This window comes from Branchiostoma floridae, chromosome 5 (assembly GCF_000003815.2).
Source record: "Branchiostoma floridae strain S238N-H82 chromosome 5, Bfl_VNyyK, whole genome shotgun sequence".
NCBI lineage: Eukaryota > Metazoa > Chordata > Leptocardii > Amphioxiformes > Branchiostomatidae > Branchiostoma > Branchiostoma floridae.
The window spans coordinates 22,826,309-22,844,324 of NC_049983.1; the positions used below are offsets into that span (position 1 = coordinate 22,826,309).

The 18,016-nt window shown below is 43.0% G+C and overlaps 2 protein-coding genes and 2 long non-coding RNA genes across 4 annotated transcripts; all 4 read left to right on the forward strand.

Moving 5' to 3' along the window:
- The first annotated feature begins 158 nt into the window (after window positions 1–158).
- LOC118415136 lies at window positions 159–1,169 on the forward strand. The gene is made up of 3 exons (XR_004831079.1): window positions 159–272; window positions 601–672; window positions 924–1,169. It is a non-coding gene; the product is annotated as an uncharacterized LOC118415136 (long non-coding RNA).
- A 4,983-nt stretch (window positions 1,170–6,152) lies between these two features.
- Window positions 6,153–12,536, forward strand: LOC118416296. The gene is made up of 9 exons (XM_035821385.1): window positions 6,153–6,541; window positions 7,148–7,208; window positions 8,132–8,305; window positions 8,776–9,066; window positions 9,433–9,528; window positions 9,897–10,109; window positions 11,248–11,319; window positions 11,788–11,997; window positions 12,430–12,536. The coding sequence occupies exons 2-9, from the start codon at window positions 7,157–7,159 to the stop codon at window positions 12,534–12,536; spliced, it is 1,215 nt and encodes a 404-aa protein (XP_035677278.1). The 5' UTR covers window positions 6,153–6,541; window positions 7,148–7,156.
- Window positions 12,537–13,287: 751 nt separating this feature from the next.
- On the forward strand, window positions 13,288–14,889 carry LOC118416930. Its single transcript, XR_004831285.1, has 3 exons — window positions 13,288–13,436; window positions 13,871–13,948; window positions 14,824–14,889. It is a non-coding gene; the product is annotated as an uncharacterized LOC118416930 (long non-coding RNA).
- Window positions 14,890–14,954: 65 nt separating this feature from the next.
- LOC118416297 lies at window positions 14,955–16,754 on the forward strand. Its single transcript, XM_035821386.1, has 4 exons — window positions 14,955–14,966; window positions 15,233–15,307; window positions 15,661–15,813; window positions 16,306–16,754. Exons 1-4 carry the CDS (start codon window positions 14,955–14,957, stop codon window positions 16,375–16,377), a joined length of 312 nt encoding a protein of 103 aa, XP_035677279.1. The 3' UTR covers window positions 16,378–16,754.
- The last annotated feature ends 1,262 nt before the right edge of the window (window positions 16,755–18,016 follow it).

Consider the following 18,016-nt stretch of genomic DNA (forward strand, 5'->3'; position numbering starts at 1 on the left):
CTTCATCTTATCCGAATTTTCCATAAGATCTCTGGTCTCCTTTAGTATTACATTTACCACAAAGCTTTAACCTTTCTTAACACCAAATGAATACTAAACCTCAGCAGTAAAAATAAATCTCTTTGCAGTCTTTTACCCGTCAGAGGATGCTCCCATGTCGATGTCTCGTTGGCTTGAAGAGACCGACTGGAGGGGGCACTGTGAAGGAGCCTGGGTCACAGACCAGCCGCCGCGAGACCCTAAAGGTCGCGCCAGAACCCGCCGCAGAATCAGTTGAGTAGTTTAATGATTTTAATTTGGCTATGCATGGATGAGGGTAAGAAGATATGCCAAATAGCGGTTACTCAAGCAACTGGATATGCTTTTAGATATGGTCAGACGTTTCAGATAACATCCAAAATATTTGTTGACATTTTCATTTCATTGACACTTTTGATTCGGCTATGCCGTGCCTGTTATCCTCTGCCCAGGATATGTCAATTTTCTTCTCATGTTCACAAAACGTCACAAGTTGTGTGGCAGAAGTTCTTCTTCCTGCCATTCTTTCGTTTGCTAAGGCACGTCCAAGTCATTGGATAACTATGCTTATCCCACGCACAGAATCTGCCGGTCCGGTGATGTCAGGAGCTGCCGGTTATGGTTGGACAACGTCAGACGAGGAGAGTGGAAGAGGTATGGAATATCGTATGGGCATGTGCAAATTAGGAGCGATGTACAGCATTTATCCTTTCCGACGGGTGAAGTGAACATTTCACCAATATACGTACCCAATCCAATTTAACAAGGCATCTCTATTCACAGACATACAAACACACATACGCAGACAAACACACCGAAAACACAATCTCTTGGCGAAAGTAATTTTAGGCATCCTAGGGATTGGATGATGGATTTTGTTTTCCTTGGTCGGTTTCTACCAATAGGCACTAATCCAAAGCGGCCCCTTCGACGCCAGTGGACTTCGGAATGGATAGGACAACTGGGAGGAGGTCTGCCGCCAATCCGCATACAGGGAGAACTCCGACCGGTCAGTCGTCAGAGGAGCGAACCGAACTGGGTAGGACAACTGGGGGACCGAAACAGAGGCAACGATTCCCATTCCATTGTGAGTCTTCCCCCGACACGCCAACAGGAGAAGCTTCGGTCGGTCAGTCTTCAAAGGAGTGAACCGTACTGGGTAGGGCAGCTGGAAGATAGAAACATAGGCAACGGATCTCCCTCCTTTGGGAGTCTGCCTCTGAGAAGCACACAAGAGCAGCTTCGGTCGGTCGACGTCAGTCGTCAAAGGAGCGAACCGTACTGGGTAGGACAACTGGGGGACAGAAACGAAGGCGACCAATTTCGTTCACTGAGGAGTCTGCCACCGATGCGCACGCAGGAACAACATCGAATTGTCAGTCGCCAACGGAGTGATCCAGGCACTCGTCAGAGAAGTGGTTAGTGTTTCAGAAATCGATTTCAAGTTTATAAGAGTATCTTTATATCAAAGATAGTAAGTGTATATTCACTGCTAAAGACTGTATACATGACGATACATTTTTTATCAAATATAGGAAACAAAAAATAAGATTACGTTAAGATTGATAAGATTACGTCTGACCATTTACCAGCCCATCCACTTGCTTGAGTAATTTGAATCATGCATACCTTACTACCTTGATGCCTAACCTTTATCGAAGTACGCCGTTGAAGTATGTACACTTTGTCCAGGCCCGGAAGGGCGCTCTGATGCGCCCATAAACATTGCCGACTGGCTGCAGCACCACGCCTGGAGCAGCTACAGCCACATAGACGGGTTCTGGAGATACCCAACATACCCTCGGCACCGGTACTCTGATGAAACCACACACTGGCAGCCGAGAGGCCGCCGCAGAGCCAGTTGAGTATAGTTTGACGTTTTAGCGCCAAAATTTGCATTCTACTATATTCTTAACAGTTTCATCAGGTTATTCAATCAATGCATTATACTTTCTTGTCGTCCTGAAAAAGGTAGCCGAAGTGTTGTCGAAAAATTAGCAGAGAAAACTACATTGTTAGATAGTAACAAACTTTGATGTGTAAAAATATATGTTAGAGCCTTGGACAAAGGCAACGCTGGTAATGACAAAGTTAACAAATGTATATTACAACGTGACAAAGTAATTAGAAATGGATTGCAGACAGCTTTATTTCTTTAACACGTCATAAATCCTTCTACCTCATTAAGACAATTAAGAATCTTTGATATTGGTCACGTCATTGTTGTTTCTCCTGGTGATTCTCTAAATAAGGATCGCTCCTATTGGTCCCCGTACAGAATCAGCCGACCCGATGAACTCACTGCACGAAGATTCTCGCGCTCAGCGGAAGAAATCAGACGATGAGGGCGGCAGAGGCCAAGGATATCGTACGTACAGACTTTTAAACAGTTCATAAATGTGGTGCGAAATTCTTGCCCGAAGGATTCATTGCTCAAAAGATTGAATCAAACCAAGCATGTGTCTCATATGCTGGACAGAAATAGCTCCTGAAATGAAGTTCGAAGGTTTAAACATGTCCACTTTAGTTCAAAATAAGCGTAAATGAGATTGAACTGGTACCAGCCTCACAGTTTAGCTCCTGGTTGCGGGGAGAGCCCGGTTCAATGGTTGGTTGGGGAAACAACGGGACGTAAAATAGTACAGGTCCCGAGTTCGAGGAGCACGCTTCTAGAGTGCTAACCCCCTCTGTAAATTGAAATCATACCCTACCAAACAGCGAGAATCGTGACACTACAAGGGTCTAAACGAAGTAACGATGGAGAACAATAGTCACGTGAATACACCTTGTTCAATACAGGGCACCCCAGTTCCAGGAGGCCAAGATCCAGAAGCAGGAGGAGGGAAAAGTCGGATCCAGGTGTGCGGGAGAGAAGGAAGACGTCGGTCAGCAGACGCAGTGTACGGCGTAACAGCACAAAAAGTTGTGAGCATATTTACGAGTTTGTCGTCGGTTACGCGATTAATATTAATCGTTTTGTGTTCGGACGCAATCATCATCATAGCTCATTGCAGTAATATGGTCATTCTTGGTGCCTAGCACTGCGGATGGTGTCCCTGTACAATGTCATCTTAGTTTCTGCCAAATGATCAAAGTCATAGAAATTTCCGTTTCATCGTAGACGTACGCGTGGAGGAAAGTAGCCCGAATATTTCTGTGACATAAGTGACTGCATTCCAGTATCTCACGCACGCGTCTTTGCACAGGTGTCAGGCCTCAACCCCCGGTGCAAGCTCCAGCGATAGCAGAACCAAAAGTAACCGATGAAGTGGCGGAGCAGAAGGAGGAAAGGGAGAATGCGAGTCTCATGGAATGGATGAACAATTTACTCGCGAGTTTTCGCGCTGCAATGTCAGAAGTCCGTAAGTGTCAATGTTTCTGCACAAAATAAGATTAGATAAAATCAATGGTAAATACAGGCGTAAAGATAGTCCTAAAGCCTTTTTAATGTCATGGGGAGAGAATTTTGTTATCTACTGTGTCTATGGTACGATATCCTACTACAGGTGCCGGGAAAGTCATGTGAATGGCTTTCCCAAGGGCATGCCATCAGTGGCAGGTCATCGGAGTCGAACAAAGGACCACCTGGTACTGGACCAAACACCATACCTGTTACTCCAGCGATATGCCTCAGGTGTTTATATATATTGATTAAAAGCAATAGTATAAAGTAAGACAAGTAACATCTGTGTCTCTCTGTCTGCAGCATTGGTCGGGTCTTTGGTAGCAGCGGATGAAGAGAATGATCGAAAGACAAGTGTGAACTCAGCCAGTCGACAGGACAACAAGAATAACACACAAGAAGTGGGGTCTAAGCCCGCAGGTGATTGTTCAGTTTATTGCGATGTGTATGACTGTACGTACTTCATTATCAATCTACAGCTTCCTTCACAGACTTCGAGCAAGGCTGGCATGTACTTGGGGGTGTGGGGTGGGCACTGGCTCGCAATTTTCAACATTGGCTAGCTTCTCTAATGCCGGGAAAGGGAGTTTGCGAAGGAAGGGGGTTTGAAGAGGAAGCGAATTTCCCTTCTTCGGCAAACTCCCTAGCCAACGTTGAAAATTGCGAACCAGTGCCCACCCTCCACACACACGAACTAATAGCCAACCAAGCTCGAAGTTTGCGAAGGAGGCTAATCCACCTCTACGCTCTTTTCCTGATATGGCGACGAATAAACAGACATTGGTGCTGTTTTTTCAGCTCCCCAGAGCAATAGGAGAACCTCTCTGTCCGCGGCTCTATATGGGGCGTTTCTAGCAGGGGAGGGAGAGGGCGACGCCAAGTCAACTGTTAACTCAGTCGGTCGATAGGGCGGCAAGAATAACACACGATCACCGAGACCCCAGGTGATCATACATGTATATGTACACTTAGCAATGGAGTGCAAATAAAGAAATAAATGCACTTGAGTCCGCCACCACTTCGTCCTCGTCCTTTTATTTGTATCAATCCATGTATTCTTCAATAGAAAAAAATAAATGGATACTCATCTTGAAGCTATCTTCACACAAACTCTTCATGTTTTAAGCCAAATCTTTATTCCCTACTTACCCGATTTAGGAGCTAAACAATGACAAGAATCGTCCATTTTGGGACCCTCTTATGTTTGGAGGACAATTGGCGTATCTCATCGTGAAGGTCATGATCACAGCTGGAGGACGGTCACGGCCCACCAAACTCACAGCGACCACTTTCCTTCTTGTCGAACTTTCGGACAGATCATCAGGACTTTTTAAACCATAGCTCTTTGTTTAATACAACTGCGATTTTCGCACCTTCGTCCACTTACGGACTACCTTCGTCAGGGCACAGCAAACTCTTGGCTCGGACTAGAGCTATTGATGAAAGACGGTAGCACTAGCCAAATGACTGGCTGAAGGGCTTTCATGTGATGATCAGATGAGGTTGTCTTCTTGTTTTCTTCATTTCAATGGTCCGCTTTTTTTGTGCATTTAATTAGTGTATCTTACTGGCAAGTACAACCAAGTACCATGACGTATAACAGATTATGACATTATGCTCGATGTCAGCCGAGTTATCAAAATGTACAGACACTGGAATAAAGTTGTGGACATTTGAATATGGTAACAATCATCTTCCTGAGAAATTATAGACGTTTAGTGCTTCCTATACTACTTCTTTCCTTGACACGGGGTTATGCGAAGACTCGTGTACCCGGAGGCGCCACATGTCCTTAGACCGGCCCGTCCCACCTCCTTTGTTAGCAGTGAGTCGCCATGTCGATCAACGTGGATATTCAACATACACAAACCTTTATCGTCCGTTTCTTGCGTTCTACTGTACAATGAAATGAGTGAGTACAACAAACACTGTTTGGTGGAGGGGCGGTGCTTTATTTGGTCATACCTGAATGTTCCATGAGAAACGGTTTTCCGGGAACTTTCAATCAGTCATGGCCACGCCTGGGGGATTTCAGAGCCATGAAAAATCTTCAGCATGCCAAGCGCAAACTATTTGAATTACTTAAATGAGAGCCTTAACTATTATGGTGGTCTGACCCCCAATTCTGATATCTGCCTAGGTCTCCAGACAATGCAACACTTTGCAATACTCAGATGTGGTTCACACTAGTCCCTTTATATAGAAGAATGATATTTCCGACTGTCACTAAACAGTACAGCTTTTTTTCTGTAAGATGTTGTAGTGAATACTATCCACGGATAGAAATGACTGCTACGATAGTCTACAAGCTATTAGCTTAACATAGTACTCCAATTAAGTAGATAATGAGTGGTTCACACATACCAAACGTTCTGCAAACACCACCAGCGTTTGTATCCATTCTAAAGTTTGTTTCAAGGTGAGATACGAGTCCATGTATGCCAGCCATGTAACAGCAGCTTTTGTCAACATATCTAGCATGTCTGCCGTTTACATTCGGGGTTAGATTTGTTCAATAGACAGTTTGCGGCTAGAGCTGTCAAAATAATCAGGTACTATCCTAAACGACTGACAAGTTTCCCGTTTACAGGTGAGGCTTGTACACTAATAGTCTGTACAAAGTACAGGAGTTCTCGTAATGCCTTAAGGGGTAACCAAACGCTGTCGTTTACGACTGATATATGCACTACGGTAAATAGACTGCTAGGTTTTTATCAGATTTGGCTCCCGGTTGACTCCATGTTTCGGTGACTCGTACCGGTCCGACCAGTTGTGTCTTCGTGACGCCACCACCGACCTTAAGGCATACAGGCTGAGTGATCGTTTTCTTTCTATTGTCGTACGGAGAGGTAACACCACTCTTAAGCTTGATTAGCTTCCTTTATCGGCAGGCCGCCTCAGGGAGCCATAGGCTCTGCGGGAGTCGCATAAGGTTGATCTGAGTATGATCCGAGGGCTTGCAGGGTCTATGTCTTTGTTTTAGGACAGCGTGTATCCTTTTACATTAGCAAAATAGTGCTGTTTTGCAATATATTAGCAAGATAGTGAAATATCCATCAACATTATTAAGTCCCCGGAAGATTCACACAAAGGCGGCGGGACCAGATATCTTGGAATCGGGTAACGTAGCACCACCGTTGTCTTGGTAACAGTGTGGGGAATCTTTGTATACATCTGGGTGCATCCGTCCGTACATAATGACCTTCCAACGCGTCTAGGCCAGACGGACAGGGATAGGCCTAGGGAACTTAATGTACATATCGTGCTGAGAGACATGAACCAGATATCGTAATTAACAAACAACTTATCATCACTGTCGGTAAATTCTGCGTTGCTTTTTCGTATGGCCCGGACGGTATTGTTTGCAGAAGTCAGACGTGGGTAAGTTGACAGGTATGTGTTATTTGTTTTTGTTACCAGAATGTACATTGTCGAGGACAGACATCGACACAGCTTTTGTGCAACAGTTCTTACCACGGGCAACTGTAACATCAATTTTAGCAAAACGCGCTATAATATCTACGTATACATGTACTGATATTCTGGACGACAGATTGAAAACCTGGTAATGCAGAACATTTAGTTAGCTAATCTCTACCCATATCTATGTACTGGGGATGATTCTTTCTCCGCGTTCTCTGTGTTGTTTTTGTCTGTACATCGGCATGTATGTTAGGCAGATATGTCGATGCGTTGTTTATGTTAATTTTGCCTCCTTGCTTGCAGGTTTTCCTCATGGATATTGAAGAAGAACAGCGTGGTAAACAGAACGGACAACTTAAGCCCAGTGAGTTGGCTTTAATCTCAATCTTTATGAACGTACGTTTTTTTCTAAACGTCAATAAAAGCCCAAAGGTTTCTTGAGTAACAGAGCAAATTCTAGAGTAGACGCCATGGTCTTCAACAATCCTGCATACACAAGGACAGAGGCACGTTTTCTTACACTGTGTCAAACCCAGGCACACACTGATATACCAACTTAACTTTTAACGTGAGTTACTTTAATTTTCAGTTTGAATTTGTTGTTTTGGTCTGATGTTTGAACAAGAATACTAATTTCTGTTATATCAAATCATCTCGAGTTGTTTGTATTATTAGTTGTTAGCGATTTCTACTGACGTGAACGTGAATTTTTTTTTACTTTGTATTCGATTTCATTTTGATCATTTCTTACAATGTTTTGTTATTCTATGTCGGGACTCTAACCCAGGGAGCATTGAAAAAAGTTTCATTAGGTGATGTGTATTTTCCTGGATTAAGAATGAAAGTTTATTGCAAGTTTATGCTCGTAGGCTAATTGCATATACATGGTAGAAACATGATAGGGGGTATCCATGTTAACAATTAACAGTGATAAATATTATCATACAAAGAGACTACTCGAATACTGTAAATGCAGAAATGTTCGCGGTGGATTAATGTTCGCAGTTTTCGCGGTGACCACTTCACCGCGAATTTAAAACCACCGCGAACATTTTTCTATTATGATATTAGATTGCAGTCTATGGTGTTACCTTTTTCTCGCTACCGCGAAATTAAATCCCCGCGAACTTAAATACATTTACAGTACTAATATTGACTATATCTAGATAGGTTGGGTTTGACTTCTTTTTTGGAAGCAGAGGAAGACAGGGAGTCCCACTTTTTCTATAATTTGTGGGTTGTGTGATTTAATTAATAGATACTAATAAATTGAAACTGTCTCCCCAGGGGGCCTGTCTATGAGCAGAATGAGACGCTCCATGCGGGATCTACTGAAGGGAGGGAAGAAGAAAAAGGAAAACAAAATTCAATCCGAGAAACGAACCGCCGAATCGCGTGAATTGACGCAGCAAAGCCACAGAGATTCAATTGATCTGAGCACGTTGCCTACTCAAGGTCAAAGTGAGTGTATGAGTGTTTTCTCTGGCAAGATCTACAATCCGTTGCAATCTCTGCTAACACAAATACAGGAGAAGACGAAGTGCACTTTGTCGTAGATTGAACTATGTACTTACATTGTATGAGTAGCACTTTCAATAGATACTAACTCGTTTCAATCTGCCCTCCTACCGACCAGGCCCTTCTGCTAGATGGGTCGTTTTGATTTATTTAGTAATCTTGTAGGGTAGTCTCTTCAGTTTCCGAAAAACGATTTCTAAGGGAGCCCCACAACTTAACAATAATCATATAACATAAAAACGTAGATAATTGAACATAGGGGGATAGGACTGATTAGCCATTGGCGAAGCGGTGAACTGATGTGAATTACGATTTTATCATGGTCAAAACTGACCGAAGGATGCCATATATAGCAGCATACTTGAAGAATGTATTTGGTTGAATTGTGACTTACAACCGTTTGCCCCTTACAGACCTGTCCAGATCTCTGGAAATTCTGGACAGACAAACCTCTCTCCAGATCAAACAGTCGAGACAGTCGAACGAAAGACTCATCGAAGAGTACAGGAACAACAGCAATGTCGGCCATAGCCAGTCGGTCCAGGGACAGGTCACACACGTTAACAACGAGACTCGAGACATAAGGAATGGCACAGAGATGAAACATGTCGCACAAGACAATAGAAATGTGACTGTGAATCCACAAAGTCCGAATGGCACGGAAGTGTCCGTTATTAGCACGTTTCAAATCCACATGGGAGAAGGTAAGTACATGTATATTTTGTTCATTTCTAATCGAATCGTTGAAACCCATAGACATAGATGGTCTTCACGTCTATATATGGTATTAAGAGTAATGGATTCCCTCAAATAGTGTTAACGTCCTCTGGTAATGCCACTTAAGAAAGAGAGGTCTCTTACTTGCAGCATTCTTTGTTTATTGGACAACAATATTTAAAGATATCAAGGAATTGAACAATAACGGAAGAGAGCTTGAAATTGTTTAACTTGATTGAACAGAACACTGGAAATTTTTTAGACAGTTGCAGTAAAAGAGCGCATTTGGCTTATTTTCAGCTAGATGGATTAATTGTTTACAAGATAATTTCTGTGTCGATGTTTTGGCATAGGAAGCCAACCAAAACCACTTGATTCGTCTCGTTTTCGCCATGACCGTCTGGACTCAGGAGTCGAGATATTATCATCTGACACGGAAAAGACACCCAGTAAGTACTAAATCTATCATGTCCATGTGTTGAATGGTGTCTATTTTATAATCATGACTTATGAAAATGGCAGACTTCACATCCTCTGTCAGAAGAAACAAAACGTACAATGCGGACACACACACATGCACCACACACACACTAGAATGAAGTCAAAAACAATGCAAGGCGTATTGAAACCATGCAATGTGTCAGTTGTATGGTTAACAATAAAATAACATAGATATCAACTGTTCTATGATGCCAGTCTTTGATAGTCATTGCAATGGATAAACGGAAATATGTTTTGGGCAACCATGTTCCAAATTTTAGAGGTATTCTGGTTCTATTACTGCACTAATACGTTTACTTACTCAACTTTTTAGCAGGTCTGTATGCATCTGAACCTCCCGCGGGCCGGCCTCTCCGGAGCCGCTGGACCAACGACTGGGTCGTGCAGACAAGCAGCATGAACCAGCAGGTCCAGGAACCCGCCTCCCATCTAGTGTTACAACCCATACGTATAGAGTTACAATCACGACCAATCGACGAAGAGCAAGTCAATCAGACTGTACCAATTGCAAGTACCGGCGTGAGAAGCGGTCAGTGTTTTGATATTGTCTTTTCGTATGTGTACTTGTAGGTGTGTCCTGTTTGTCTCTTTAACTAGAGACCTTCTTGCAGGTTTAATCCAGTCGGAATATGCAGCGAATGCGATGGCCATTTGGCTTGAACAAGAGGACTGGAGGAGATATTGTGGCAAAGTCCGGCCACAGCAGCGCATCTCTCGTACTAGACGGACGGAACTAAGGATAAACTCGCGATCGGGCCAGCGGGAGACAGACCCACGGGGTCCCTTTGGCATCGTCCGGAGAACCAGTTGAGTGGTCTGACGATGGTCATGTCCTCTCTCACTTTGCGTGTATCACTTTGCCTCTGCCAAGGGGATGCTTAATTTCTTCCATTCAGGAAAAAATGTTTTGTCCTGTCTCTTTGCTTGCCATCTTGTGGCAGGTTGTACGTTTGCAGATTGTACTTTGTAAATGGCAGTTTTGGCTTGCCGCATTTTTTTTTTTGCCTTGGGTCTCTTGTTGGTCGCGGTCTGGGGCTTCGCTGGATTTCTTCACTTGTGATGCGGTCTTGTTATCTGAATCTTCAGCTGACGAAAGTGTGGGCAATGTACATATTTGAAAGTGTGGGCAATGTGGAAATGTGGGCCTTGATTCCGCAATTGCTTATTCCTGTAAAGTATCATCCTTGCTATTTGTTAGTTGGAGTTTTCGATCTATACTACTTGTGGGAAAGCTTATTTACTCATATCAATGGCGTTTTTGCTCAGGAATTGCTTGTACAATAAGCTTTCTGTCTATACTTTTGCAAGGAATACTACTATGCTGCTTGGCAGTACGTATTGCTTTATACTAGGGACGTTGCTGTTGCTTTATATCATTGTGGCTTCTACGAACTAAAGGCAGTAACCTCACTGCGACCGATTGATTTGACAGGGCAGACCTCGCAATGAATTTCATGGATGAAAATGAATCTATTTTTTTATTATTATTGTTTGTTTCACTCTATGTTTTTGTTGTGTTGCAGCCAAACTCTTACACTTTAAATGATATTCTAATTACAAAAGTAAGAATAATGAAAATCCAAAACGTTGCAGCGAGGTCCGGCCTATCTCGCCGCCTTGTGGAATTGGAATCTTAATTAGTATCGTTACCATTGGTCCCCATGTAGAATCAGCCGACCCGCTGTTGTCCGGAGCTGCCAGACTTCGACAGACCAGATCAGACGATGAGAGCGGAATAGGTCAGAACATTTGTTTTTTTTTCCAACTTATTTGTTATTTAATGATTGGTCGTTACGCTTTCCTATTGTTTCGGCTTTTCTCAGTAGTTTTAACGCCATTAACATAACGTGCATGGTGACTATGCTAATTCGTAGAAAATAGAAGCTTGGAGTAAGTAGCTAGCAACAACATTTCTACTGCAACGGGTTGCATACTAGCTATACGGTAGGTACCGTTGGACATACTACTAGTGCCTCATTTATTTTTTATTCCAGATTTGTATCATGCCTATTTCTTTAAATAAAATGCAGAAAAGTTACACTCTATTCTTTCAAGACTATCTTTAATGATCAACTTAGACTAATATACATTTCCACAAAACACAACAGCACTTTATATCTGTAAAAATATGTAGAAAGGCCCATACATAATTTGCATGAGTGGGATCAACTCCAACATCAAACCGACCAGTTTCCATTTTTTCGCAGGTCGGTCTGTATCAGTAGGCAACCATCTCGAACAGTCCGTCCGGAGTCAGCGAACGAACGACTGGATCGGGCAACAGGGAGGCCAACACGAGGGCAAAGAACTTGTTTACCACGGAGTTCTGCCTCCAGTGATCATTCAACAACAATTGCAGCCCGTCAACCGGGAGCCAATGAGTCACAAGAGTGCCCCAGATACCAGGAAGAGAAGCAGTGAGTCTCCTTGTAACTGATCTTTTTTACAAAGTCCTATTTCTTTGAATATTTCTAAAACAAAAGTGGAACAAAATGATTTTGATCAATGATACATGTGACAAAATATAAGTTGAAACTTGAGTTACACTTTGTCATTGTTTCGTAAAGTAATTGTCTGTGTTGAATAGTTTTTTATATATAATTAGATTGAAAAAATAATAGACAGATGCTTTTTGGTTATGGCAACTTTTAGACTGAACTGCGAGTTTGTGCTTATATATCAGAAATACAGGTAGTAGTAACATATATAGGGCTCCACAGCCTGTGCAATGTATATGACAGAATCCTTTATCATAGGAATAGAAAACACTGACTGAAAGTATCTTAAGCGTTTAACAAGACAAGTTTTCCTGTACATCATCTGTGAACTAATATATCGTTTCTCTCTAGGATCAGAGCCCAACAGTCGCCATGACGACACCTACGACCGGTTCGAAACATTCGTCCAAAGCCTGGACCGCCTCGAGACAGGTTTTACCTTCCTTACTTACTGCTGACGTACTCGGTTTAGCTGCACTCTCACTATACTTGCGTCACGCTTGGGTCACTGCGGGGTTCGAAAGATACTCAACGAATTTCAGAGATAAAGAACGAATTTTCTTACTTTTTGTGTTGTGTTTTGATTGTCGTCTTCTAAGTCATACTTTTACGTATTACGCAATATCTAAATCATAAAAGAATGTTGAAAACAACAAAACAGTGACGCAGCGAACGAACCCCGTAGTGACGCAAGCTTGACGCAAGTGCGGTAAGAGTGCACCTTTACCGATCACGACGTCTCTCAACGCTTTCTCTTGGTGTTCAAAGTCTTTAAAGTCTGATGTAAGCTTTACTTTGTTTTCCTTTTGATAATTTTCATGTCTTTGCCAACCGACATTGCATTTGAAGTAAGTAGTACATGATTCTCGTACCCAATATCTTTTGTAAATGCGGGTTTCAATTCCTCTGGGCGAGTTAACTTAATGTAAATACCATTTTACATTCACTCTGAAATTGCTGATCTTTTTCATGTTTGTGTTTCTATCTATCTATGTGTGTGTGTGTGTGTATGTGTGTGTGTGTGTGTGTGTGTGTGTGTGTGTGTGTGCCGACGTGTGTGACGCATTATGCGAGCATGCGTGCGTATGTGTCTGAGTGTGCGTGTGGGTTGGTGTTTGTGTGTGTGTATCAGTCTGTGTGTACAGTGTGCCTTTGTGTGTCTTGAGATAAAACGGTTTTATCAATAATTTTTTTACGGTTCATAGATTCGGAAGATGCGCCCATAACGATGTCGTACTGGCTTAAAAATTGCGCCTGGGGCAGATACAGCCATATAGAGGGGTTCTGGAGATATCCCCGCTACGCTGGGGACTATCCGTGGGAAGGCACCAAAGGCAGGCAGTCGGCCCGCAGAAGTAGTGAGTACAGCTGCAAACGTTTTATAACAAACTCTGCATTTCATGTAAAATTACCTAGCCTGATTAAATCTCGCCCACCCAACATCTGGCCGTCCTCCTCTACCAGGAGGGACCAGTCACGGCCCTGGACAGCAGAGTTTGTGTTACACAGACTTGTAATCATCTATCTATACTAAACATGTACAAGTTACCACATTTACATAGGAACGATCTGGTCAATACGACGCCTTTTGGTAGAGATTTCAGCCCATTGGTACAAGTATTTACAAGTTTGAAGCGACCACCTGTCCACACAAACCAGATTTACCGGTGCTTCAAGTAGTCTTCCTGAGGCAGTTATGACTGTATATCTATACCCATATCTATACAGGATCAATAGATTTATCAATAAATCAATGTACCTTGATAATGATCTATATCCTCATCTGTCGCAGAATCATCCGGTCCGATGACGTCACGTGAGTCACGTGACCGACGGTCAACATCAGAAGATGAGAGGGGCAAAGGATATCGTACGTACAGAATATTATATTAATCTATCAAATACTTTTTTTATTCAAAATGGCGATCTCGACATCTTCGCCAGTTTCTGCGAGTGTAAGTCAAGTCAATGCTAGATATCAGTAGTGTGATAACTTTTGTCATTGTTCAGTCCGACCTCATCTTAAGTAATTGGATAAGAGGTCACAATGATGTACGAGTGAACATATATCAACTATCTGTATCTGTATCTATATAGCCGGTATAACCGCCCTTCGGCGCAACACACCAGCTTCTGTATCTGTATCTATATAGCCGGTATAACCGCCCTTCGGCGCAACACACTAGCTTCTGTATCTGTATCTATATAGCCGGTATAACCGCCCTTCAACACACTAGCTTCTGTATCTGTATCTACATAGCCGGTATAACCGCCCTTCGGCGCAACACACTAGCTTCTGTATCTGTATCTATATAGCCGGTATAACCGCCCTTCGGCGCAACACACCAGCTTCTGTATCTGTATCTATATAGCCGGTATAACCGCCCTTCGGCGCAACACACTAGCTTCTGTATCTGTATCTATATAGCCGGTATAACCGCCCTTCGGCGCAACACACCAGCTTCTGTATCTGTATCTATATAGCCGGTATAACCGCCCTTCGGCGCAACACACCAGCTTCTGTATCTGTATCTATATAGCCGGTATAACCGCCCTTCGGCGTTACACGCCAGCTTCTGTATCTGTATCTATATAGCCGGTATAACCACTCTTCGGCGAAATTCTAGCTAGCTTCGCAGGTACGCGGCGCGGCAGCAGCTGGTTATAATTACACTGAACGACCCGTCACACCAAACTAATACTATATAATACTATAACTATTTTGTCATACATACTCGTCTTTAGGTAAAGTGACGTCACGCCCACGGTATGCATCTTCAGATGCAGAGAGCAGCAGAGAAAAAAGACAAGGTACGTGCTGGAAGCAATCCTAATCGGCGTTGTGTGGCGTAACTGTAGAATGTTAGGCTTTGATCATGAACCCAGAGGTTCCGACTTCGATACTCGACATTGTGCCCTTTCCGGGACCTTCCTCACTTCACCCAGGTGTAATAAATGGTACCTGACTTCGGTCGGGGAGGTAAAATAATACTGTAAATGCAAAAATGTTCGCGGTGGATTAATGTTCAAGTACGTACCGTGTTAAGAGTGCATCATATAACCATATACTTAAGCGGTTCATAGAGGTTGTAGAACGGTTACAAACACAAAGTGGAAACTCTTTACCGTGCTTTCTTCATCCATATGTCTACAGACCATATCAAATCTCAATTTGGTGACGTTTGGGAAATCCCGACAAAGAACAACAGGCCCGAAGAAACGGAAAACGGTATGTACAAACTTCTGAAGTTTCTCTTTATAACTTTCATTCTTGTATATTGACTTGCAACAGTAGATAGATTCTTTAATTGCTAAGAAGGCGACTTCACGATGTAATGTTTTTGTTTGCTGTGAATATCAACAGTTAAACCTTGTGACTCACCCACTCACTCCGGCGAGCTCGGAGTCTCCACATTACTAGTTTTCTCCACCCCTCTTTGTCATCCATCGCTGCGGGAATTTGCTGCACGTCCAAACCTTGTGACACAATGGATTTATATAGCTATGTACAACATTTTGATATCATACTTTTCATTTTCTTCTTTGATGTATTTAAATGGCATTAGAATCTCCTTTGTGTAGGACAACTTGGCTCTAGGACCCAACTGGAGAGGTCGTCCCGAAGATCAAGGAAGGACCGATCTGAAAGATCGAACAGGGAGGATAAAACAAGGACCAGGCGTCAGAACAACAGGAGAACTCGTGGACGGAATCAGCAGCGTGGCAACGGAAATGGTAGCGAGGAAGTTTATCATATAGCTTGCAAAATCTTTGAGTTTGTATGTTAAAGATATTCACATAGTTAACAGACTACCATGGCTGCGGTGCACCAATTTTGGTAGTTCCTTATACCCCTTTCCACTAGCACTGCGCACTCGCCGCGCTCTCTCTGCGACATAGAATTTGACATATCGCTCAACGAATTGTATAGAAAAGAAACGATTTTTTTAACACTTTGTATGATTTTTTTGTCCTCTCAGTCACACTTTTACATTTTGTATTATATACCCAGTATGAAATCCAAGGTTACACATATCTTATTTAGGTTGCAGTGAGAGCGCCGCGCGATCGCCGTCTCGTGGCAAGGGGGCCTAAGCTATCAGGTTATCATCACGAGCTGAAGTCAATCACCAACATCTCAAATTTTAGATTTATAAGTTTATGAGGCATCTCCTTGAATTTGCTAACAATTTTATAGCTTACACGGCATCTCTCTTCACCACACAGGTGCCACTTCAGACGGTAGGAGCCAGTCGCAGAACCGAGGCACAGAGACAGGAACCAGAGAGGAAGCTGTAGAATGGGATGAAATTAGAGGTACGTCTGGAACTCGGCTGAAGCAGCGGACATCTTCGACCGGAAGCAGGGGGCAACAGATAGAGGGAACAGTAGAAGGAGACGTGAACGCTTCTGGAACTCGCGAGCAGCGAGCGTCGTTTACTTCAAGCACAGGACGAAGGTCTGGCAGAAACGTGTCAGTTGACAGTTCTGGAATCCAGCCTAAACAGCGAGCATCGTCGGCCTCAAGCACGGGACGAAAGTTAGACAGAAACGTGTCAGTAGATAGTTCTGGAAGTCATCGAAATAAACAAGCGTCAGTGACAACAAACAAAGGGCAAAGGTTAGAGGAAGAAGTGTTCAAAGACAACCCTAAAACTACTGGGATCCCTGCGACTATGGAGGGGACAAAGAGTAAGTAGCTATATATAGATAGAGATAGAGAGAGAGAGAGCGGGAGAGAGAGAGAGAGAGAGAGAGAGAGAGAGAGAGAGAGAGAGAGAGAGAGAGAGAGAGAGAGAGAGAGAGAGAGAGAGGGAGAGAGATAAATAGATAGATAAGTAGTAAAGTTTCTAGCAATTTTCTGTGAATTGTGTGAACTTCCAAACCTCAAATTTGACATGAATTACTTCTATCTTTTTTTCCAGCCAATAGTAAAGGCTCTCTGTCTGTAGCACTTTTTGGGGCACTCTTGGCAGACTCACAAGAAGGCGATGATAACAAGACGCACAGTAACCCAGACCCAAGCCAGCTTGGTGGCAAGGACAGTGCTCAAGACAAGGCCACAAAGAGCCCAGGTATGAATTTATTCAATGGTCACTAATGAAAATGTTTCACACCTGGATACAGATATGACAATACACCATATCTGTACCATTATTAAAGGAGAAAGTCATGATCACATGGATTCGTTGAAAATATGCCACAATAGTTAGTAGCCTATTCCCAATTCTCTATTTGTTCCACTGGGCCACACAACTTTGTGTAATCACCACAGCAAGAGGCTAGTCCATTGGTAGTGTCCACGTGCCCAACTACTATACTATTTCCCAAGTGCTGAGTGCTCAGCAGAGAAAGCAGCATGTTTCTTTGGTATGACTCGGTCGGGAATCAAACTCACGACCAATCGACTGCTAGGCGAACATTCTACCGCCATGACCATTGTACCGGTACGTCCACGATTGAGCACTGAATCTGGTTGACCAAATAAACGAATTTACTGTCTGATGTTCACAGGTTTGACTGGTATTTTCACACGGTCGTTCTTTGGGTCAAAGAGTGAATATAAAGACAAAGATGGCGGACTGGACACCCAGGATAACAAGGCTGACGGGGAGCAGACTGGAAAAGACGACACCAAAGCTAAGGAAGAGTCAGGTATAATAGATCATAATACAGAACTAGATCTGTGAGGTGAACGATGTCACCTATATTTGGTTAGACGTTTCGTTCACTTAGTGATATATTGTGTCTTTTGACGTGTAAATATCATATGTGAATGAATTGAACACATTCGTACGCAAAGCAACATTACTAGTGAGCACACACAAAGACACTCACAAACACACACACACACACAGTCACACACCACAAATCTTCCTGAACATATTCTCAAAGTGTGGATGTTCCTGATACTGACGCAAATTAAGTGTATACTAAT